The 24,162-nt window shown below is 38.2% G+C and overlaps 1 protein-coding gene across 2 annotated transcripts in view; it reads left to right on the forward strand.

Moving 5' to 3' along the window:
• Positions 1 to 2,094: 2,094 nt before the first annotated feature.
• GABRA2 (gamma-aminobutyric acid type A receptor subunit alpha2) overlaps positions 2,095 to 24,162 on the forward strand; it is a gene marked incomplete at both ends in the record, with an annotated part of 126,594 nt that continues 104,526 nt past the window's right edge. Inside the window, 2 exons of one of the 2 annotated variants that reach the window (XM_082653176.1) lie at positions 2,095 to 2,186; positions 4,731 to 4,846. In XM_082653176.1, coding sequence (XP_082509302.1) covers positions 2,095 to 2,186; positions 4,731 to 4,846 — 208 coding nt within the window. The remainder of the gene's footprint in view (positions 2,187 to 4,730; positions 4,847 to 24,162) is intronic. The other variant, XM_082653175.1, reaches the window with a different exon arrangement.

Raw genomic sequence — 24,162 nt, forward strand, 5'->3', positions numbered from 1 at the left:
TAGTAGAAGCACAGCAGGTTCCTTTCTGCTGGGGGTGGAGGTGGGTAGGGTGGGGAGTACGTAAACTTTTTTGGAGCGGTTGATTGAGTTTGTCCTCCAGGTAGGGAGGACGTTTGTGAAAAGATATTGGGGAAAAGAATTGCTGAGAGTGAGCGGGTTTCCCAATAATTTGCAGATGACTTGACTGACCAGCTCCAGGGAAGTCTCCAGCCCTCAGAGCTTTGAAGAGAAATTGGTCCTGATTGCAGGAGTGTGAAGGAATGAGTGGTACAGCAGAAGGGCTCAGGAAATCTGAGAAACTTCCTGCTGTCTGATTCCACGCAACATGCCTCGAACTTGGTCCTGCGTGGATGCGCTGATGACCAAGTACAGGCGTGATGAGTCCCCTCGCCTTCCAGCGGGAGCTGTACCTCTCCTCGGCAGCCACGTCGCTCCGGAGCCAGGGCACGCTGGGGGGCGGGCGGCAGGGCGAGGTCCCGGGGATCTAGGGCCGCACAAACACACCGCGTCCCCGAAGCCGCACCAGCACCCACCAGCAGCCCCCTGGAACCTCGGGGCCTCCAGGGAGTCCCTGAGGGCGGCCGCGGGGCGCAGTCCCGGGCGGCGAGTGGGCTCCGCTCCTCCGGCGCGGCGTGGGCGCCGGGAGAGGCGCTCGCCGCCGCTTGGGGATGTGCCCTGGCAGGTGCCCGGCGGGCGGCGGGTGGTGGGCGGTTACCCGGTATCTGGGCGGGGGTAGGGGGGCGTCCCTGCGTTGCCGAGAACCTCGTTAGCCCTCCTTTCGGGCCTGGCTCCTCCTCCTCCAGGCGTGGGGCTCGTGCCCGCCGCTGCCTGCGCGCACCGCGCCTCTGCTCGCGTCCCCCCCGCACCCAGCCAGCTCCTGCCAACGCTTCCCCCTCCTCCTCTTCCTCCTCCTCCGCCCATCACCGCCACTACGGACGCCTTCGCCTCCTTCTACTCCTCGCGCCGCCGCCACTCCTCGCGCTCTCCTTCGGCTGCTACCAGCCCATCGCTCCCCGCTCGCCGGGCTGCTGCAGTCTGTCTGTCTGTCTGTCTCTCTCTCTCAAGTTTCCTATCTCCTCTAGATCAGGGCAAAGGGAGGAAAACACCCAATTCTGCTTGCCGTTTCAGGTAAGGTCGCACACGTTGGTCCCAACAGGGACCCTTGCTTTCCCATTTACCTTTGCCTCCCGTGCATGGCTCATCTCCCCCCATTCACTCTCCTATGGTCCCTGGAAACCGAAGCGGCTCAGGTCGCCCCCTCCTCCCCAGCATGTTTAAAAAATAATTTCGATACTCCTCACCAGAAGCCTATTTGCAACTACAATTAGATCCGAGACGCCCGCCCGGCAGCACGTTAGCCTGGCTCTTTTATAGTCTTTTAACTTTGCACGCTGTGATCGCCGCTGCCTGCCTGCCTCCGCTGGATCCCGGAGCCTTACGCTCCGGCTCGGATTGCGGTCCTCGGCTCCGGAACAGCTGTCAAACGCGTTGTTTCGCAGCAGTTAATCCGAACCCGGCTGCCTCCAAGACGTGGTCTTGGGCAACTGTGGTTGGGCAGGGAGGGACGTGATTTTATTTTATTTTAAAAGGACTGAAGTAGTGAAGACGTGAGGACTGCAGTTCATTGTAATGAAAGAAGAATAATCGAAAAAAGTGGGCTGGCAGCCCCTTGCTTTTCCCGCTGTGGTCGCGGAGGCGGTCTTGGTTGAGGGGATGTGGCACGAAATACCCGTTTCTCCTCCCCTTTTTCACTCTCCCCTCCAACCCATTCTTTTCTCTAGCTCAAATGTCAGTGCAGGGTCCCGTGTGTTCTTAATACGTGTGTGTGTCCACAAAACAGTGTTTGCTGACGATGTGGCTGAGGGAAGTTCCTGGCAGAGCAAAGTCTGATTATTTGGTCATCATTCTGTTAAGAGAAAAAAAAAAAAGAAGAAAAGAAAAGAAAAGACCCTCCTCCAGTCATCACACCCTACACACACTCCACTGGAATAATCTCTATATCTTTAACTCCAATTCCCAGTTGAAATGACATTCTTTTGGGCTATTTGGATGGTGGGACTGAATGTAATTTTAAGTGTATTTTGTTTTTCTTCCATGACTTTACAAAGAGTGGTGATGAAGATGAAACTGCACATCTGCAACATGCAGTTGCTGCTGCTTGTTTTCTTGGTGTGGGACCCAGCCAGGTGAGACAATTATTTACTGTATTTGCCATTTTAAATTCAGGGTGAAGGTGTGTTTCTTGAATGTTATCAATGCAGAGGTGGCTTTTCAGAAGCTGAAGTATTTTGAAGGATCATTTCTAATGAAAACATATTGTACCAAGAAACAGAACTATTAAATGACAGAGACTATTAAAAGTTCGCTGCTTCTTGTTTTTAGCGATAAAATATAAAAGTGAATACAAACATTTTCTAAAAAAATAAATCACAGAAGAAAAGAGTGCCCTTTAGATGGCATATTTTTGCAAAGAATTGAAGTGGTTGTTATATGCGATTATAATAACACCAAAGTTCAGTAAAGAAACCATTAGTTTTCCTTTAAGCCCAACAGAAAAGCATAAGCTAAAATGATTTGAGTGTTAATTTTTTTCTTTTCTTTTTCTTTCTGTCTTTCTTTCCTTTTGGTCTTGGCTCTTTCAGTCAACATAGAAAACCTAAATGATGTGTGGATCTGAAACCTCTAGGTGGAGGTACTATACAACTTCACAATCACAAACAAATAAAACAAAAGCTTGATTTATTAATCAACTTTTCATATTATTGATTTAGAAATTTTTACTTCTAAAATGGTACTGTCATAAAAAGTACTTACTTTGAAAATGTAACAAATTCTGTTTTGCCTGTATTCTACAAATATCAAATTTAATTTCTGTTGTTTTCAATAGCATCATCTTAATTGTAGTCTTTTCTGATTTTTTTTATCATCAATGGGCAGCTTTTATTAATTGCCTAAATTTAGGATATGGTTTTCAAAATGCCAGAGAACTTAAAATATGATTCATAATAATGTCCATGTAATTATTCCTTTAAAAAAATTACTGTTTTTGATTTTATGATACCTTTATTTCCCTCTAAAATTTTCATTTTCCTGTCTCAGTAATTGTCAAAGTTTGAAAATACTTTCTAGAACTGAGAAGAAATCTCTTTATGAAGTCTTATTTTTAATTGGAAAATAGCTCCTCATTTAATATCTTAATATTGAGTTTAGAAAGAAAATGTGACATGTGATTAAAAAACGCTTTCCAGTGAAAATCTCTAAGTGGAACTTCATGACGATCTTAGTGATTGGTTTTAAAGTTAGCTTAAGGCAACATAAAAACTTTTGAGGCTTGAGGTATGAACTAATTTGCTTACATAATTTTTTAAATGTTTATCTTTATATCAATATTTTAATATTTTCTCTTCTCCCAAGAGGATATTTGCTTGAAGTTGGTTACTGATTTTTCGATGTATTATGACTATTTTTAGCTACTAGCTGTGTAATCATTTAAATGCAAATGAATTCTGTCAATGATATTTCACACAGTACACCTTGATCAGAATGCAATTACATATAATCTTTGATTTTAGAGGAGTGAACAAACTGTGGTCCATTAATAATCATCAAAAATCCTCAGTACTTAACCATATTTTCTTCTACTAGTTTTCTGTTCTATATTTGACCAGTAATGCTCATGTCAGTATTTTATTCTATTATATAAATGATTCTTTTTCTGGACCAGTAATTTAAATCTCTGAATCATTCCGGGGAAAAAAATGGCAGCGAAAAGGGACATTCTGTTTTATACATCCAGTTGCTTCTGCACCAAATTGCTGGATGTCACAAAACCAGGTGTCTGGCTTTCTGATGGAGAAATAATGGAGAAAATCAGTGTTTCTAACCCTCTTCTGGTGATATTTTAAGACCACTTATTCTTTCCGCAAATTTATCACACACACACACACACACACACACACACACACACACACACACACACACAAAGTAGCTGGGCATTTTAATCTTTGGATGACCTCTATTGCTCTCCTCAGAGACCAATCAGGAGGGGTACTCCTCCAAGGCTCTCTGCAGCTGTGTCTGTGCTGCTGATGCTTTCAGAGCCCACCTCCACCTCCTGACTTCATTGGAGTCTGGAAAACAGCCAACGGAGTTTCCCTGTTGTCTATATTGCACTTGGCCATTGGGTGGAGGTATACCCAAAGTTAGAAAATCATCTTGGCTTAAAAGAGAAAAAGACATAAAAAGAAAAGACATTTCTGAGAAAGATGGAAAAATTCTGTGCCTCCAAGGAGGCAATTTATTTTCCAATTAATATTCAAATCACTGAAGAATTCTTTCAGTAGTCCCTTTGGTTTTTGTACCTTTCCAAATGCAGAACAACATTACTAATAGTATCTGCATGTGATAATCTACCATCATAATATATTCTAGGGAGTGCATTTTAGAAAAATTGAATAGGTCACACAAAATGCGAAGTGATAGAAATCTGAAATAATTTTGGGATCAAACTTTCTGATAAGCTAGTATTTATTATCTATTTCCAACAGCATGTTTACCTTCCCTATAGACATACTGGCATTTAAAGGAGTGGAAAAAAAAAAAAAAAGGAGGAAAATGGGTGACACTAATAGCTCAGGGAGCCTTAAAATTCAAATCAAGGAGGAAGAGCATGTTGGCACTTGCAAAACACACGTATGTATATATATCAGCTTGTAAAATTATCTGTTTAGGTTGGTGCTGGCTAACATCCAAGAAGATGAGGCTAAAAATAACATTACCATCTTTACAAGAATTCTAGACAGACTTCTGGATGGTTACGATAATCGGCTTAGACCAGGACTGGGAGGTAAAAATAGTTTTCCTTTTCTTAAATGCTCACAAAATAATGCCTTTAAAAGTTAAGGGTAATATTTATATTTTAATACATTTTACACATGAATGCATTGTCACATATTAAAAACCATAGGTAATAGAAAAAAAGGTATATGAAATAAACATTATCTCTGATTCCTTTTATACAGATATAATGTATTTACCATACCTTTTATAGACTACCTGAAGTCATATAGAGCCCAGACTTTGTGCATGAATAGTTTTTAAATTAGTTTATTTATAATGACTAAGTTTTTCAAACTTAGACTATGTGAAAGCGTGACATTATTGGGCAGATATGCTTGTATAGTATCTTTCGTTTCCTTCATTGAATTTTGCAGATGCCTACTTTCACACTAGTACAGATATATAGAAACGGGAAACATAAAAATATAAAAGAGTATCTGGGTTGAATTTTAGCAACCAGATAAATTTTAGCAATCATCACAGGATTCCGTGATGATATATCTTTACATGTGCATGTGACGTTTCTAAAATACAGCACCGGTTTGGCATTCTTGAAACTTTCAAAGACATTTTGGGTATACTTCAGCTGTAGGCCTAATTTATTGACCTGTGGCACAGTTTGATTTCAAATTTAAACATTCATTCTCAACTCAGAAAAACAGATCTATTTTTATCCATAAAGGTAAAAGAAACTAGGCTTGGCTAATGTGTTAAATTTTAATTATCCTTTAGCATAGATGGGTGATACTAAGGAGATTATGTACAAGTAAGGTAAGTGTGTAATTCCTGAAAGGATTCTGAGTCAAAATATTGTTACTCATTAATTCTAACATGAGATGTGTATATATATATATATATATATATATATATATATATATATATGTATATATCTGCATGCACACATTTATCAAATGTATGTTATACTAATTAGGATGTTCAGTTTAATAACTAATTCAAAGTTAAGATGAATTAGTTGAATGCTTGGTACTGACTGAAGGTTTATATAGTTAGCCTGATTATTACCAGGTTGGCAATATTAAATTGCTTGAAAAGATGTGTAGTGACTAAATGCCTGGATGTTTATGTCAATACTGTCTTTGAAAAATGTAGGTGGTTGTTAATTCTATACATATTTGGCAATTGTATGGTTTGCATTGCCCAGGAGTCAGAAAAGGTTGGAAAAGACCCAACTTGTTTTTAAATAATATGCCATTTAATTGATAGTGGTTTTGGACTTGAATCCTGAGTGGTACCTTGCATTTCAAGAGAGAAGTGATGGGGAAGAATAATGTTCAGAAGTATGATACATTGTATCTCTCAGAGATAATTCAATTGTTTAATATACACTTAGTCTACTAAAAGAAAAACTCTCAAGTTTATGAGTCTGTTTCCATTTTGTAAATAAGTTCTTTACTCCAATATAAAATAAAAAGTTAAAAGAAAAGTTAAAATAAGGAAAAACTAAAGGAAAAGAATATTTTCTTAGTAATTAACATTTCTAATGACCATGAATAGAAGGCATTACTGTCCATGTTAGCATATATAGCAAGGAGCTAATGTCAAACTCATACAACAGAAGTATGCCTAGCATGAGGCTGTCATAATTCATGATGGTGATTTGAGAGGTAGATTGCACTAAAGCAGATATTTTCCCAAGGCTTAGATTTTATTATTTTTTAATAAATCATGTGCTGTCAAAAAGACTTAAGGTATTTAAGCTAGATCTTGGATTTTGTCTATGAGATTTTAACAGAAATGTTTACACTGTGGGTGTATAGTTGGGAAGTAAAAACTACCTGTTAAAGGACATGGATATTACCATTTATCTCTTCATATTTCTTTAAAAATATCTCTTCCATTCTTTTTACTTTGGTCATCAGCATTCGAATATAGATCCTTGTCACTCATTCTGTAGGTTAATGCAATAGACAAAGTGGCTCTTCTTGCCTAGTGTCTTCCTTCCCCAATCCTTCTCTGATAGTGGACATGTGCTAATATTTCACAGTCAGATTGGTCTTCTTGTAGTCAATACTTTTCATATATTACTCTCTTGTCTTGATCAAATACCTTTGATAGCTCCCCATTGCTTTCTGTAGATGGTGATGAGGGGGTAGGGGGGAAAGGAATATAGGCCTTGCATGCAGATCGATCTAGATTAGAATTTCTTCTCCATCTACACACCCAAAACTGTGTCTTGGCCAGGTAATCGCTGTTTCATTTCATTTAAAATGGTCATGAAGGGGATTCCCTTGTGTGTTATTTGTTGCTTTTCCCTTGCTGCTTTTAATATTTTTTCTTTGTATTTAATTTTTGTTAGTTCAGTTAATATGTGTCTCAGCATGTTTCTCCTTGGGTTTATCCTGTATGGGACTCTTGTGCTTCCTGGACTTGGGTGACTATTTCCTTTCCCATGTAGGAGGGTACAAATGAACTTATCTACAAAACAGAAATAGAGTTACAGATATAGAAAATAAACTTACGGTTACCAGGGGGTAAATGGGGGATAAATTGGAATTGACATATACACACTACCATATATAAAATAGATAACTAACAAGGACCTACTGTATAGCACAGGGAACTCTACTCAGTACTCTCTAATAGTCTATATGGGAAAAGAATCTAAAAAAGAGTGGATATACCTATATGTACAACAGATTCACTTTGCTGTACACCTGAAACTAACACAACATTGTAAATCAACTATACCTTCCCAAAATTAAAAAAATAAATAAATTAAATGGCCATGATGTATTTCTACTTTATAGTGTTGTTGAGAGGATTACATAAACTACAGTGTACACGCAACATACTAGCAGTTAAACACAATCAATTCCTTCCCTCCTCCCATAGGTTCCGAACATGACAATCAAGGTTTTTACAATTTACTTCTCTGGCTTAATTTTTACTTTGCCACCCATCTATCCTGTACTTCAAACACATCTATTCATTTTCTCTTGATAATCCATTCACATCTTCTCCCTTGGCCTTTGAGGGGAAAATATTCCCCTCTCACTGGAATTATTCTTCCTCATTCTCTCTTTTCCTGTGAAGACCACCTCAATGTGGATCCTTTTCAGTAATAACCTTTCTTAACTGAATTGAAGCACCCAGATTCAATTTTCCCTCTGTTGAATTTCTTTGGCTGTTGTTGGCTTTGTATCTCATTTGGTACGTATTATGTGCTATCTTGGATTATTTATTACCCTTTTATGTGTCTCTTGTTACCTTAACAAGATCGTAAACTTATTGAGGCAAGGTATTGTATCTTAAATGCTCTGTACTGTCACTAACTAAATATTGATTTGCATATGGTGACTCTAAAAAAATATATTAATTACTTGATTAACTTTTCTATGACCAGTTAATCAGCTGGAAAATGGAGCTACTCACATCTGGCTGACCTTTCAGTTGGAAATGTTGAGGTGATACTTTGTGCATCCTGCTGCAGGAAGGTGGTGTGGCTGAGTGAAGAGAACCTAACTTTAGACTGTGGTGATTTAGGTAAAATTCTCGATGGAGTACTGAGCAGTCTTGTGGCCTTTCAGTACTTTACCTCTCTGGGGCTACATCTGTCATGGATTACTATTACTGTTCTTAGGGTTTTTGATGAATATTAAATACAGTGATATATGCAAAGGATTTAGCACAGTGACTGGCATATAGTAGAGAGTTAATACATAACAATGACTAGAAGACTTTGAAAACCTTTGTAAATACACTGTTGTAAGTTTCAGTTATTATTACGGTTTCTTCTCTGTCCAAAATTCTCAGCCTGAATGTTCATATGTCATTTCAAATAGAAAGTTCAGGGAAATTATTTGTATCATTATGTCCCAGAAATTAATAATAAGGGGAAAAATGAGTTTGATTCAATTTAATATATCAAACTGAACATCTCTATTGATGGATAATCTGAATAATTAATCTCAATTATTATTATTTCTCCTTTGTAACGTTAGTATAAATGAGTACATAGGAAAGAGCAATCAGTTTTGTATTAAGAGTTAGAAAAATTATTCTTTTCACCTGGCTCTTCAACTTACTAGCTCTTATCCCAGACAAGTTACTTAGACATTCTAAGCCTTGATATCTTCTTAGGGAAAATGGGAATATTAGCATTTTATTCTGAGAGGAGGAGGATAAATTGGGACTTCTATACATGAAAAGGATTGTACAATAGGTCGAATGATAAAATTTTAAGGTATTTAATAATTAATTATGGGTTTTCTTTTTTTCTTCCAGTTTTATTAAGGCATAATTGACCTATAGCACTGTAAACATTTAAGGTGTACAGAACTATGGGTCCTCTTTAAACTGAGGGCCTGATCACATTACTCAACTGCTCAAAATCCTGCAATGGTTTCTACTTCAGTCAGAATAAAACACAGATTTCTTTCAATGGTCTCCAAAGTCCTGCATAATCTGTTTTCCTATTCTTCTTTGGCCTCACTTCACACAACTCTCCTTCTTGCTAAGACTGCTGCAGTCACATTGGCTTCTTTTCTGTTCCATGAAGACATCACAATACACACACACTCCTTGGAGCTTTTCCCCAACTGTTCCCTCTTCCCTGGATACCCATTGAGCTCACCTTCTCAACGAGGCCTACCCTGACCAATGTGATAAATGCTATGTGTTCATCCTTTAGCAATACTGCTCCTTCTTATGCCTTATTTTCTGTTTTTACTTAGCACTTACTATTTTTTAATATACAAGATAATTTTTAAATCATTAGGTCAATTGCTTACTTTTGTCTCTTTTGCTAGAATGAAGGCTAATTGAGGTTAGGGATTTTTGTCTGTTTTGTTGTCTGATTCTCAAGCATCTGGAACAGTGCCTGGCACATAGTAAGCATGGAATTAAATATTTCTTGAATGAATTTTAGTTTATTCATTTATTTTATTTTATGTTATTTAGTATGCTCCCATGAAAAGAATCGACTATAGAACTTACCTTATCCTTAAAATCATCAGAGCAATTATCATTTAATTACTGTACTGGCCTTTCACTGTTAGCACCAGCGTATTAGGCTGACTTCTTGGTGAATGGAAACAATCACTACAATTATTCCAACTCCTGGCTTATGTTAGATGTGATTCTGCCTTGAACTAACTGTGATTTGGGGGATTTGGGGCGATTCATTTATCCCATCTGTGACGTCATTTACTTACCTGTGAAATTGGAGGGGAGGTTCTACTTACCCTGTCTGTCTCACAATAATATGGTATGGTTCAAATAAGAAAGCATAATGTGGCATGCATTGATAGGTATTAGGACCGTTAGGAATAGCAGAGGAGAGTACTTCAAGGAGAACATCATAAGGTAGTATCCTTGAAAACATGCCAAGAAAATACTGGTAGGTCTTGTGCATTTGGTTGGCTTAGTCCCTTGTAAGTCTGGAAATGTATCTACCAAGACCATATGTTCAGCTTAGCTAGAACTTATAACTGAATCAATTTTTCCTTTAGTCTTCCTTTTAGTCATTGGAGCTAACAACTCGGGTACCACCTATGGATTTTGACGTTCCATAAGAGGCTTTCAAATTGTTAACTGAATAAAAGGAGCCACATTTGCATTGCGGACTGTGTTTAGAAGGTCGTTGAAGAAAAGGAAAGTGTAGACAGGCCTCGTATATTTATAACAGCTAACATTCACAGTGCTCAACAATGACAACTATTAGACATGACAAGGCTTGGTATCTAAATTATAGATTCAGTCTGGAAAATCTAGATAGAGTACTGTGCTTAACTGCATTTTGAAAAGCTGTTTCAAGGAGCTTGTCTAGATAGAATTGGTACATAGTGCTCTTGTTTTGTCCTCTAAAACTTGAAGCAGCTGTATGCTTAAAGCCATGAAAAACATGATGCCAGGTTATAGACTTAGGGTCTGAGGGTCAGTTTCCAACTTCACTCTTGGATATTTCTCCTCAGGCTGTAGAGAGATGGATGATAACATGTTTCTATGAATTTTACTACTCTCAATTTTATAAAAATAAAGTATAGGATATTCGGTGGGCAAAAATTAGTACAAAAAATCTGGTCTCTCCCAGAACCTAAGAGGGAGCCTGATCTCAAAATAGCATCGTATTATTTTATAAAGAAGTGGTTAAGATCAGTGCCTCTGAATACCAGCATCTTTGAATTTGAATTCTGTTGCCATACTATATGAAGTACAAACTTTTCACTCAACCTCTCCTTGCTTTGGTTTCTTTATTTGTAAAACGGGGGGCTAAAAGTATGTGACTTATTGGTTTGTTAAGTATTTAATTTAAAAAAAAATTTTTGGAGCGTCCGGCAAACAGAGTAGGAACTCAATACTTGTAGACATTATTGCTGTTATTGTCGATTCTACTACTACTTCTACTATGAATGCAATAGAGTCCATCACTCAATGTTTTCTTTAATTTGTAAAAGCTGTGACTTCTAAAACAGGATAAATGTGTGGCACAGAGAAAAGATATATTTGTATGTTTCTCATGCTATTAGTTTCATTTTGTAGTACACTTTTGTATATGTACAGAATCTCTGGAAACAAAGCCAATCACAAAAGAAATATGTCAGATTATTGTAACATATAACAATTGGGCATCATCAGTTCATGATACTGAATTCGCCTATAAGAACAAAATCATATTTACAGAATGAAAACCTCACTATGAGATGCAGATGATGATTTTAGGGACATGAAACTGAGCGTGTCCACCATCCTAGCCTGGGATGTGCCAGGAACTTGAATGGCACGAGCTCTGGGTCTTGCAGCTACCGGGTGTGTGCCTGATGCTTGACAGCATCTTATGAGGTGAGGGGTGGTATAGGCATCAGGAAGGAGATAACACACTGAGAATGATCTGAAATCTCTATACGGAACTGAAAGGGGCAGGGGACAAGTGGGTTGCGCGCTGAGCAGAAAGGAAGCGGCTGAGCCCTTAAGAAGTTCTTGTCTCATGTGGAGGCGGGGTAAACTTCAGGTACTGGTCCTCCGCTTAACAGCTCTGATGTTCGGCATTCTCCTCATTCAGCAGCTGTGATTGGGGCTGATGCTCCTGAAGAGGCAGGAGGCAGCAGAGAATCTACTTTCCCTTCCCTCCTGACTAGGTCTTCTGAGGTCCCCCAGTGTGCCTGGAGTGGGATAACCTTCTTAGGCATAAGAAAATTTCAGAGCCTTTTTCACTCTCTGCCACCAGATCTTCTCCACCCACTTGCATTTGCGAAAAGGTCACAGGAAACACCGAGTTTGATTATTTCATGAGCGAGAAAATAAAAATAAATTGGGATGACTTCACAGAAGTGTGTAATTAGCTTTGGGTAAATATGTAAATAATGGATATCAAGTTTTTTTCATTTCCTCTTTATTGAAAATTATTTTGTGGGAGGCATGAAACAGAACACGGAAAGGTACTAGGTGCCTGAAGTGGGTTGCTGTTTGGGAGGCTGGAAACTCTGGACATGGGCTTCCTTCATAGTACGGGCTTCCTCACAGTGCATGCTAGCTAAAACGAGAAACACAGTCATGTTATGTGCAGACTTTTGGATTCTTTTTAGTATTACAAGCCGACTAAGAAACATCTTAGCGTTTCTGTACACCCTCACTCTAAAGCTGTGTGTTGCTTGCCTACCCTCTTAGGGAATGGTGCTAAGACCGGCTTCTTCAGAAATGGTTAGAGTGAGGTTTTGCAGAACTCTTTCTCAGTTTGATGTTTTAACTGTATATATAGCTTGTGATTATTTTATAGGAAAGGCAGACTGAGTGCGTACACGGCAGCAATGGGTTGCGTTAGACTGGATGGCGACATTTTCTCCCCAAACAGCATCTCCTGCAAAATTCAAGGGAGCATCACTGAAGTGAGTGACCCAGAGAATACTACCCATGTTTCAATGAACTAACGCTAAGGCTTTTTTTTTTCACCTTAAAACAGTTTTGGTAAATAGCAGCTTCTTCTCTCAACTATTGCTGCTAGAGAGGTATTGCCCTTAGTCATACTTTTGAGGGATTGTTATTTTTGCTCTTTTCGGGCACAAGCACACCCCACTCACTCTGTTGTTTTCCTGCCAGTTTTTAAGCTCAGGTGCAATGAACATTTTTCTTTTTTTCACTCCTTAATACACAGTGGATAAATTGGACCATAGGCATGACGGATCCATTTGTGTTAGTGTTATTTTTTGATTGATACATCTCCAATCATATTGTAGAAATCTATATTGGTAGTGGAGATGGCCAAGTGAACAGCTTGGCCAGCCAGCAATTCATTACTTTTTGATGTGTTAACCTGAAAAGAGTCAAATGAAGTTATTCTAGTAGTTTGTTCCCTAACACATGTGTATTGAAGACTTATGACATGCCAGACACTCTGCAGGATATAAAGATGTACAAGGTGTAGTGTTGGTCTCCAGGGGATGAGGCCCCTTGGAGGGCAGATAAGGTAGGTACACTGTGATTCTCAAAATGACTCGAAACAGTACAACACGTGTTCCATTATAAGAACATGCTATTGAAATAAAGAAAAGAAATCACTTTTACTTGCATCATACAACTGGAGTTAGCCAATTTCTGTCTCTATAAGCCTAGTTCATTCATTCCATTGTTTCTTTCTAAGGGCCAAGGATTTGCTGGGTCCTGCTGTAAATGCTGCAAATACTATGCCGAACAGGACTGAGTCTTTGCAGAGATTTATATCATATCATATTTTGGCTCTTTCTGCCTTTCAACTATAATTATTGTATGTTTTTCTTTATTGAAGTGTAAGTCTTTTCTCATAAAAAGAAGAGAGATTTCTGATATATTTACTGTCAGGCTGAGAACTGTGATATCTACAGAAGAGTATAACATCCAGAGGGCATGTCTTTCTGTGTCTGTAGCAGGGGTGTTGAAAGTATTTATGGTAAGAGTGGCATTCCTAGAGGTAGAAAGGGAAGTGTTTATTCCAGTCGAAACTTCTGGATACTCCTCAGTTCTCTTTCTAAGGAAAACTTATTTTCTGCCTCATCTTAATTTGTTTTGAGCTACAGATGAGTTAGATAATAACTAGACATGAACTGTGGAATAAAAAAATTAATGATATGAGTTGTAATATCATGAGGATTTAGTGTATTTCCTTTGACTTTTAATGTTTCTGACCCAACACAGAATTCTGAAAACTTGTTTCTAATTTGAAATACCCTCATTCCTCAAGGTTTAGATCTTCTCATTTAGGAGTAAGTTACCATAAGAATAAAATTAATGTTTAAATCTAAAGGGATTTCATATAGAAACTCATCAAATTAAGGATATCAACTTATAAGGTACATATAATCCCTTCAAATTCTCCATTGGGTTTTTGCATTTTAAGTAACTTACATTAAGGTAGATTTGATGTCTCTGTATGTTATTATTATACCTTTTAACAAATGAAAAAACTAGCATATGGAAAAGTATGACTCCATCTCCATCTTAATTTAATATGAATTAAGTTATGTCAATTTTTATTTTTTTTAATTTTTGTTTGTTTTAATATTTAAAACATGCACATTAAGAACATAAAAAATGGTTTTGCACAAAATTCAAAAATACAGTACTCTGTTATAAGAGCATTCTTTTTATAAATATCTTTGTTAAGATTCAGGATGGTAGCTCCTTTTTAGGGGAATAAATGCAAAATGTAGCACAAAGATTGTCCCAGTAGTATGTGTGGCATTATTCTTTCTGTATTAAAGTATTGCAGGATTCTTAAGAGGACATGTTCAGTCGCAATATTACTAAGTTGATTTAAAACATAATAAAAGAAAAGGTAAGGTTTTCTTCTTCTGACATAGTATCCAGAGGAAAAATATGTCAAAAAGAAGATACTGCTATCTTCAGCTATTTTGTGGAGATGGTTAATAATTCATAAATTCTGTGAATATTTGAGGAATATCATATATTGAGTAGTACAATTGGATCTTGTCTATTGAGCAGAGGAATAGAGTTATGCCACAAAGTTAAGGAAGGTTGAAGAGAGGATAAAAATTATAAATGCCTCCTAAGAGCATTCCCAAACCCATTGTTTAGGTTATGTTTTGTAGTGGTACATAAATATTTTAGTAAGTACTGGGAAGGCATTTGACTTCCATTAAGAACGTAAAAGGATCAGCTGCTTTTAGAATGGTGTATGTGTGTGTGTGTGTGCGTGCGTGCATGCGTGCGTGTGTGTGTGTGTGCGTGTGCGTGTGCGTGTGTGTGTGTGTGTTAAAAACTTCCCTGGACGAAGAGAGCTCCAGACTTAAACTGGAGGAGTGGTTTGGAGGAGGAAGACAAACGTCATGGAATGTTTTAGAAAAAGATGAGAGGCTTCCGTTTTACTCCTATTTACTGGTGAGAAGATTTTAGATTTTGAAGCTTTAAAAATGATGAGTTACTACTCATATATATAGGTTGGAGGGTCCACAGTTTTTCAATTATATGAATTTTTTGAAGCCTTTACAAGAGAAATAAGCAAATCAGCCATAGGCAGAGAATTAGGGTAAATGGAACAAATTCATTTTTGCTGCATGATTGCATAAACTCTGCAATTTCTCAAGAAAGGAAATAGTGAGCTAAAATGCTAGCCAGGTTTACAAGGAAGATTAAAGTTTTGGATACCAAGAGAGAGGAAGTCTTAATTAAAAGAAAATGGAATTGCGTGGCTGGTGTTCAGGTCAGGTAGAGGGGAATATGGGAGGGTAGATTTAATTAGTTATCTAGGGCATGTGAGAGGATAATCATCGAAGCAAAAAATGTGAAGCTGATGACTGTGCTTTGGAGAATAGCAAAGGAATCATCCAACAGCTATTAGAGGAAGAGAAACTCTAGAGTCTTAAGAGAGTGAATGGGTGGGTTTAGGTGGTGAAAATGTTATAATGGAATGGGGGTGAGTGTCCAGCGATTTTAAAGGGAGTTGCCATTAGAGCATTACTAAGAGAACAAAGTCCCTTGATAACTAAAAACTAAAACTGAGTATCCGTTTATCATTCTGAGTAGCTTTTGCTTTAGCAATGATTACAAAATTACAGGATCAAAGAGAACTAACAGGAAAGCTATACACTGAGCTCTATGATCAGTAGTGCTTATATTACAGTATATAGCCATTTAAAATAGATTAAATATCAAAAATTGACTTGTTAAGGGCTTCCCTGGTGGCGCAGTTGTTGAAAGTCCGCCTGCCGATGCAGGGGACACGGGTTCATGCCCCGGTCCGGGAAGATCCCATATGCCGTGGAGCGGCTGGGCCCGTGAGCCATGGCCGCTGAGCCTGCGCATCCAGAGCCTGTGCTCCACAACGGGAGAGGCCACAACACTGAGAGGCCCCCGTACCGCAAAAAAAAAAAAAAAAAAAAAATTGACTTGTTAAAACATATAAATCTGAATAATAGTGTCTGAATTCTTAAAGGAGAACACCAGGCAGATGAAGTAGTGAGGAGAATATCTCTGTAGCAGAATTCCTTTCCACTCTCATTCTTTCAAGATCCCCAGATAATCTGCAGAACTCCTGGAGGTGTTTTTGGCTGCCACCAAACTGATGATCTGACTCATAGCATTAGCAGGGAGGGTCGTTGAGCATTTCCATTATTATCTGTGAAATACGGGGCTGATGAGAAGTCACGTGGGGCCCAGTTGCTGATTCAGGATGGAGCTATTTATGTGTAGATGGAGGTCTGCTTGTTACACGGATGTTGCCTGCCTTTGTCACTCTCCTTTAGCTGCTGCCACACCCAATTTAGTCTTTGTCATTTCTGGTGACAGCTTCTAATACAAGCATTTCACTCTCAGGTATCTGACTGCGACCATTTGTAGGGGCAGCTGCAATCTTTGCCACTGTTGCCGCCGCTTTGGAACAGCTGGGAGGTTAAGCAAAATCTATCAGCAGATAAGGAAAAGTACTCAGGTTCATGTTTAAGTGAGTGGATATGAAGGTTAGTGGGGCGGAAAGTGACTCTTCATCAAATCCTTTCCCTTTAGGGAACAGTTTTGCAGCCTGTCATTTCTGTAATTTCCCCCACCCGCTCAGAGAGGGTGATGTGACACTTTACATACTTCTGTCTGAAGAAGACATTAGCAGAGGATATCATAATCCCCAGTGGCTTTTTATAGTGCAAATTTAATGCCAGTTGGAACAACATAACATTGGAATAAAATAATAAAATATAGATGAAAGAAGAACATCATGGTAGCTTTTTAAAAAATTTTTTTTAAATTAATTAATTTATTTATGGTTGTGTTGGGTCTTCGTTTCTGTGCGAGGGCTTTCTCTAATTGTGGCAAGCGGGGCCCACTCTTCATCGCAGTGCGCGGGCCTCTCACTATCGCGGCCTCTCTTGTTGCGGAGCACAGGCTCCAGACGCGCAGGCTCAGTAATTGTGGCTCATGGGCCCAGTTGCTCCGCGGCATGTGGGATCTTTCCAGACCAGGGCTCGAACCCGTGTCTCCTGCATTGGCAGGCAGATTCTCAACCACTGAGCCACCAGGGAAGCCCCCCCATGGTAGCTTTTATCAGTTAAGGATGCGTTTGTCTGAAAGCAACAGAAAAATCTATCTGCAGTGACTTCAGTGGGGAATCAGTTTTTCTCACAAGAAGTCTAGAGGTAGGTGGCTCCTAGTACTGAGTTCTTAAGTGATGGCATCAAGAACATCAAGAACTGAGACTTTTTTTATTTTTCCACTTCCTCTTCCTTAGTGTGACTTCAGTCCTTTATGTTGTTACCTTCTGATCCCAAGATGGCTGCTGCAGCTCCAGCTATCATATCCATGGTTAAGGCTGGAATGAAACGAAGGGATGGTGCCAGTTCCATTAGTTCCCTTTATCAGAAAAATAATCCTTTCCAGCACTTGCAGCCGATTTCTATATTTATCTCATAGTTATTTCAAGCTAGGAGAGTATCTGGGAAAATGAGTGCCCTACCTGGGGTTGGGCACATTTCTGCCCTTATAAAACTGAGGATTTATTAGAAAGAAGGAAGATGTGTTGGCTATTCAGTAGGCTACTGGCAATGCCTGCCACATTTACTAATGCTAATAAAAGTTACTTAATCGTTTTGTGCCTCAATTTTCTATTCTGTAAAATAGAAAATATTAATTCCAATGATGGGTCAATATACCTAAAGTACTTAAAACTTTAATTTGCATATGAATAACCTGGATGGTGACTGTTAAAATGCAGATTTTGATTCAATATATCTCTGTGGATCTCAAGATGTTGGGTTTCTAACAGGCCCTCAAGTGATGCCAATGCTGCTGGTCTTTGGGTCACATTTTCAGTAGCAAGAAAGTACTCAGCTAGGGCTGCCATGCTGTACAACCTCAGGGAGCATTCATACAGAATATAATGCAATGACAAGAAGGGCTAAGTGTTCACTTATTATTACTATCATTACTGCCTCTGGTTTACTCTGATAATTAGGAATTCATAATTTATGTTTCTAAAGGTTGCAGTGATAAATCTTATTTTTATCAGAGTATAATCATAGATAAATTTATTCCTTATGATACACTTTTACAAAATTGCCAGTAAATACTAGATTGACCATTAAAGTCTATGGTGTATGTTAAATACAATTTCTCTATCCAGCTATCAGTACACTCTAATTCTGTCACATTCTATATAAATAAGAACATATCCCTATCTCTATATATATTTAAAAAATTAAAGCTATGTTGTGATAACGCCATGATGATATTTGAACTCTGCTTCAAAAGATTTGTTGGATATTACAGTTAGCTAGTTGTGGGAAAGAAAATATTGACATGGAGCTTGTGAATTAATCCAGTATAAATAATTGATTATACAATTTGATTAATTGATTATAAAATAATTGATTATAAAACTGATTTAATTCTGAATATTGTATTGTGGTAAATAAAATTTTACCACATATGTAATCTTCAGGGCAGAAAAATAATAGAGCTCTCTCTTTAAATTATTTTATGTTCTATTTAAGTTGCTCCAAAATTTTCTTTTTGGACAGATGAAAATTGTAATTTCCTTTTAAAAATATTATACATGGTTTGTATGAGAGTGCCTGACAGAGACCAGATTATAAACCCGGAGGATCCAAGTTCTTAAATAACTGATTAAATTTTTATTTTAAAGACACGAAGAGGGGAAAGGGCCTTTGCTTTGATCAGAAGAGGCTGTGAGGGCAAAGCAGTGTACGAGAGCATTAAAAAAAACACTAGTTTATCTATGAAAAACCCCTTTCTTTTTATAAAAGGCCAATTATTATCTCTGTGCCTCAGTTTCCAAAACATGAAGGTAAGGAGGCTGTAGCAATGACTTGCAATGCCCTTTCCATCCAAAATTTCTCCCATCCTTTTGTGACTTGTTTCAAGGCAAATAGAGTAGAAAATAAGGTTCTTGGAACAGAAATCTGAAGCCAACTTTTTCTTCATTGTAGAAAAATAGAGTATGGGCCTGAATACAAGCTAGCAGAGTAAGGCTGCTAGGCCTCTATAAAGTATGGCCAGCTAAGAGAATAAAGGCTGTTTGGTCTTCCAACTCCTAGCAATTAGGAGTTTGTACAAAAGTAGGTACTCCTAGTGCACAAAAATGCCAATTAAGAGCTTCTCTTAAAGCCGAGCAAGGTTGATTAGGAAGTGGTTGGTACCAGTGAGGTAGTGATAAATGTGCCAAATTATAATTGCCCGTGTTCTAGACATTGCTGGACACTCTCTCTCTCTCTCTCTCTCTCTCTCTCTCTCTCTCTCTGTGATGTAAATGGCTACATCTCTTCGAAGCTCACCCTCTTTAGCTTCTCTGCTCTGTTTGGTAACATAGATCTACCACCTCTTTCCTGACTCTTGGTCTCTCCACATTTCTTCATCTGTTTCAGTCCTTGGTCCCTCTTTATTTTCTCTCTTCTTGAATATGGGTGCTCTCCAAGATCCTGTCCTTTTAATTCTTATTGCTTTTCACTTTCATGATTTTCCCAGAAGAATTTCATTCAATTCCATAGCCTCAAATGTTAACCTATATGTAGATTCTCTCTCATCCTGCCGCTGTTTTCTGATGTAAATTTGCTCGTTATTGCCCAGATGAACTCTCTTTATGACCACGCACTACTTTTAGGATCAAGTCCAGAGCATTTAACGTAGCAGACTTTACAGTCTCTGGCCTCTGTTCACTTTTCTGGCCTTATTGCTCACTATTTATCGCTATCTTGCATGAAGTGGCTTAGATTCACTGACCTTGTTTCAGTTTTTAAGGCATTTGGCTTTCTCTAGCCTCAGGGCCTTTATACAGGCTGTTGAGTCTACTGGGAACACATTCGCCTTTCTTTAGGTTCCAGCTTAGACGTCATACTTTCTAGTAACCTTACATGACTATCATCCCCTCACACACACACATCTCTGTTGAACAAATCACCCATTACTATACTTGGAATAAAATTAACATACTTTCTTGTAACTCCCATTTTACCTATTGGCATCTAAGGTCTCCTAAAGTCAGAGATTTATGACTCCTTGTCTGTTGTTCTAGCCCCTGTTCTATGTGTAATGCTTCTAGAAGGTAGATAGTAATCATAATATTTGTTGAATAGATGAATGGACTACTGATGAGTTATGCCTTTTCATATATACATTTCTCAAACTTCTAGAAACTGAATTCATAATTTTCTACCTGAAACTTCTTTTCTTCGTGTGGTTCTCTTTCACGGCTAATGGTAATCTACATTTGTCAAGCTACAAGAGCTAAAAATCCATCTGAGAATGAGTTTTCAAATTCTCTTTACTCTTTTCCAGTCTCCTGACTCCAATTCTGCGATCCTCAAATATACAGATATTAACCTGATTGTTTAACTTATTTTTGTTTTTAAATAAATAATTAGCTTAAAATATTTAAAAATTAGGAAATTTCCAATAAAAGCGTGGATTTCTTTCTGTTTCAAAAATGGCATATTTGGTGATCCTAGGCCAAAATTCTTGATGCCAGAAATTGAAATTGGGTTGATGACAGCAATTGAAACTAAGTAATGGCTTTCCCTGTTACAGGAGGTGTGTCCTCCACCTTTAGCCAGAGATCTCATTCAGCTCATGTCACTCAGTTAAGTTACCTACCTTGCAAGTAAATAATGTGCTGTCCCCCAAAACACTTGTGTATATAAATCTAGCCCTACCCTGTTCTCTATATTGATTTTTACTTTTTAACTAGATTTGGTTGTGTAATTCTTTTGCTCAATACTCTCCAATGGCTTTCTTTTTTCCCCACTTTCCAGAGCATAACCTCCAGTCTGTATAACATAGCTTCCAGAAACCAGAATAAGGGGACCCAAACCCTAATGCTTTTCTTGGGCAGGTCAGGTAAAAAATGGGTTGACATTATGACAACTGAAGAACTGGAGCAGGTACATTCCTTGTTTAAAGAGGGTTAAGTTTTATCTGATTATTGCTGTATAAGTGTTTGAGATTAGAGTTGCTAGATACTCCAATTATTTTTCACAAGTTGTTGGAAATATCAGTTTTCATGGGAAGTTTCTTAATTTTAAAGACCAACCAATTCTAATGCTAATCAAAACAAAATCTTGTGTAACGCAAACAACACACACCTGAGTATTATTAGTTTGCAGGCCCTAGTCCTAAACCAAGATTTCTCATGAAGGGTGTGAAGGAATCAGTTGGAGAATTTGTTAAATGCAAATTTAACACATTCTCAAAAATTCAGTCAGTTTTGGTTTGAGCCCAGAAATCTGCATTTCATCAAATGTTCTTGATTCTGATGCAGGAGGTCCCAGTGCTGGACTGAATTATTTATCTTTAAGTTTCTGGTTAAAAATGATGGTGTTTTCCTCTTTTCTCTCATAGGACTTTATTTGTAACCTTTTAATTAAAAAGGAAAAATAAATGTGTATAGTAAGATCAGTCTGTCACCAGATGAGTCTGGCTAGCATTTTCCTCAATAACTTCAAAGAGGAGCTTTTGTGCACCACTGTTCTGAGATGGCTGTCAATTTTATAGGGTCAGAGACCTACGTTTCCTTACTAAGGTATTAGTCTGAATTAACTGGCTTATGCTGCAGTAACAACTCTCAGTTTAAAATATGTTTTATTTCTCCCTTATTTATCTTGTTCATGACATAACACTGTCCACTGAGGTGCGACGGGTATGTAAGTGTTGGGCTCGCCTACCCATCATCATCCCTTAGGGTCTCAGGCTGATGGACCTCCACCCTCTAAAATATTGCTGGTCACCGGGTCAGGGAAAAGACATGTGATCAGGAGCAATTGTCACTTAAAGTTCTGCCCACATGTGACACAATGTCACTGCTCAGATTCTTTGCTCAAAGGAAGGCATATAGACATGCTTAACTTCAAGGGGGCAGAGAAGTACAACTCTACCATTAACTCAGGAGTAGAAGAATTGGAGATATTTGGCAGCGTAATGACTACCATTCCTAGCAGGAAGTACCCATTTCTCAGGGTGTAACTCATCTTCAGTAGTGACAAATAATATGCACTGCTTGGTGATACAGTCATATCTTATTTCAAGATATAATTCAGGAACTATGTTTTGTGGGTAACATGCTTAGTGTGTTTACAAGTTCATTGTTATGCTTTTTTGACAAATTGATATGATACACCATCAAAACCTTCTTCCCCAACTCCGAGGCATAAAGAGCTTTGCCGTTTGGGCTGGGAAGCCAGAGCTCAAATTGCAGGGATTTAAGAGGAGATAGTCTGAAGTGCTAGCCTGCAATCTCAAACCTCTGTGACAGTAATTGCCAGGAACAGTGGAATTAAATGCATGAGGAGCAGAGGCCATGTCTTTCTAGTTTGCTACTGTGTCCTCAGTGCCTGGCAGAATAAATAGAATTCATTATCTGTCAATTGACTATGTATGTGAATCCAATGCCCATATACATAAAAATACATAGACTTGTTGGTACTTTGGGTAGCTCCTTATTTGGGCTTCTCATATACATTTGAGGCATTTAACAATGAGTTTTACCTTTATTTTTTTATCAATGATTTAAAGATTTCAAATAATTGATAATTAGCCTTAATATTAAATAGTGTGATTGGAGGTAGTTTTTTTTTAATTTTTTAATTTTATTTTTTATTTTTTTATACAGCAGGTTCTTATTAGTCATCAATTTTATATACATCAGTGTATACATGTCAATCCCAATCTCTCAATTCATCGCACCATCACCTCCACCCCCCGCCGCTTTCCACCCTTGTGGTCCATATGTTTGTTCTCTACTTGTGTCTCAATTGCTGCCCTGCAAACCGGTTCATCTGTACCATTTTTCTAGGTTCCATATATATGTGTTAATATACGATATTTATTCTTCTGTTTCTGACTTACTTCACTCTGTATGACAGTCTCTAGATCCATCCACGTCTCAACAAATTACCCAATTTCATTCCTTTTTATGGCTGAGTAATATTCCATTGTATAGATGTACTACATCTTCTTTATCCACTCATCTGTCGATGGACATTTAGGTTGCTTCCATGACTTAGCTATTGTAAATAGTGCTGCAATGAACTCTGGGGTGCATGTGGCTTTTTGAATTGTGGTTATCTCTCTGGGTATATGCCCAGTAGTGGGATTGCTGGGTCATATGGTAAATCTATTTTTAGCTTTTAAGGAACCTCCATGCTGTTCTCCACAGTGGCTGTATCAATTTACATTCCCAGCAACAGTGCAAGAGGGTTCCCTTTTCTCCACACCCTCTCCAGCATTTACTGTTTGTAGATTTTATGATGGTTCCCATGCTAACTGGTGTGAGGTGATACCTCATTGTAGTTTTGATTTGCATTTCTCTAATGATTAGTGATGTTGAGCAGCTTTTCATGTGCTTCTTGGCCATCTGTATGTCTTCTTTGGAGAAATGTCTATTTAGGTCTTCTGCCGATTTTTGGATTCGGTTGTTTGTTTTTTTAATATTGAGCTGCATGAGCTGTTTATATATTTTGGAGATTAATCCTTTGTCTGTTGATTCATTTGCAAATATTTTCTCCCATTCTGAGGGTTGTCTTTTCATCTTGTTTATGGTTTCCTTTGCTGTGCAAAAGCTTTTAAGTTTCATTAGGTCCCATTTGTTTATTTTTGTTTTTATTTCCATTACTCTAGGAAGTGGATCAAATAAGATCTTGCTGTGATTTATGTCAAAGAGTGTTCTTCCTATGTTATCCTCTAAGAGTTTCATAGTGTCCAGTCTTACATTTAGGTCTCTAATCCATTTTGAGTTTATTTTTGTGTATGGTGTTAGCGAGTGTTCCAATTTCAGTCTTTTACATGTACCTGTCCAGTTTTCCCAGCACCACTTATTGAAAGAGACTGTCTTTTCTCCATTGTATATTCTTGCCTCCTTTGTCATAGATTACTTGACCA

This window comes from Grampus griseus (assembly GCF_964374135.1).
Source record: "Grampus griseus genome assembly, chromosome: 4".
Taxonomy (NCBI): domain Eukaryota; kingdom Metazoa; phylum Chordata; class Mammalia; order Artiodactyla; family Delphinidae; genus Grampus; species Grampus griseus.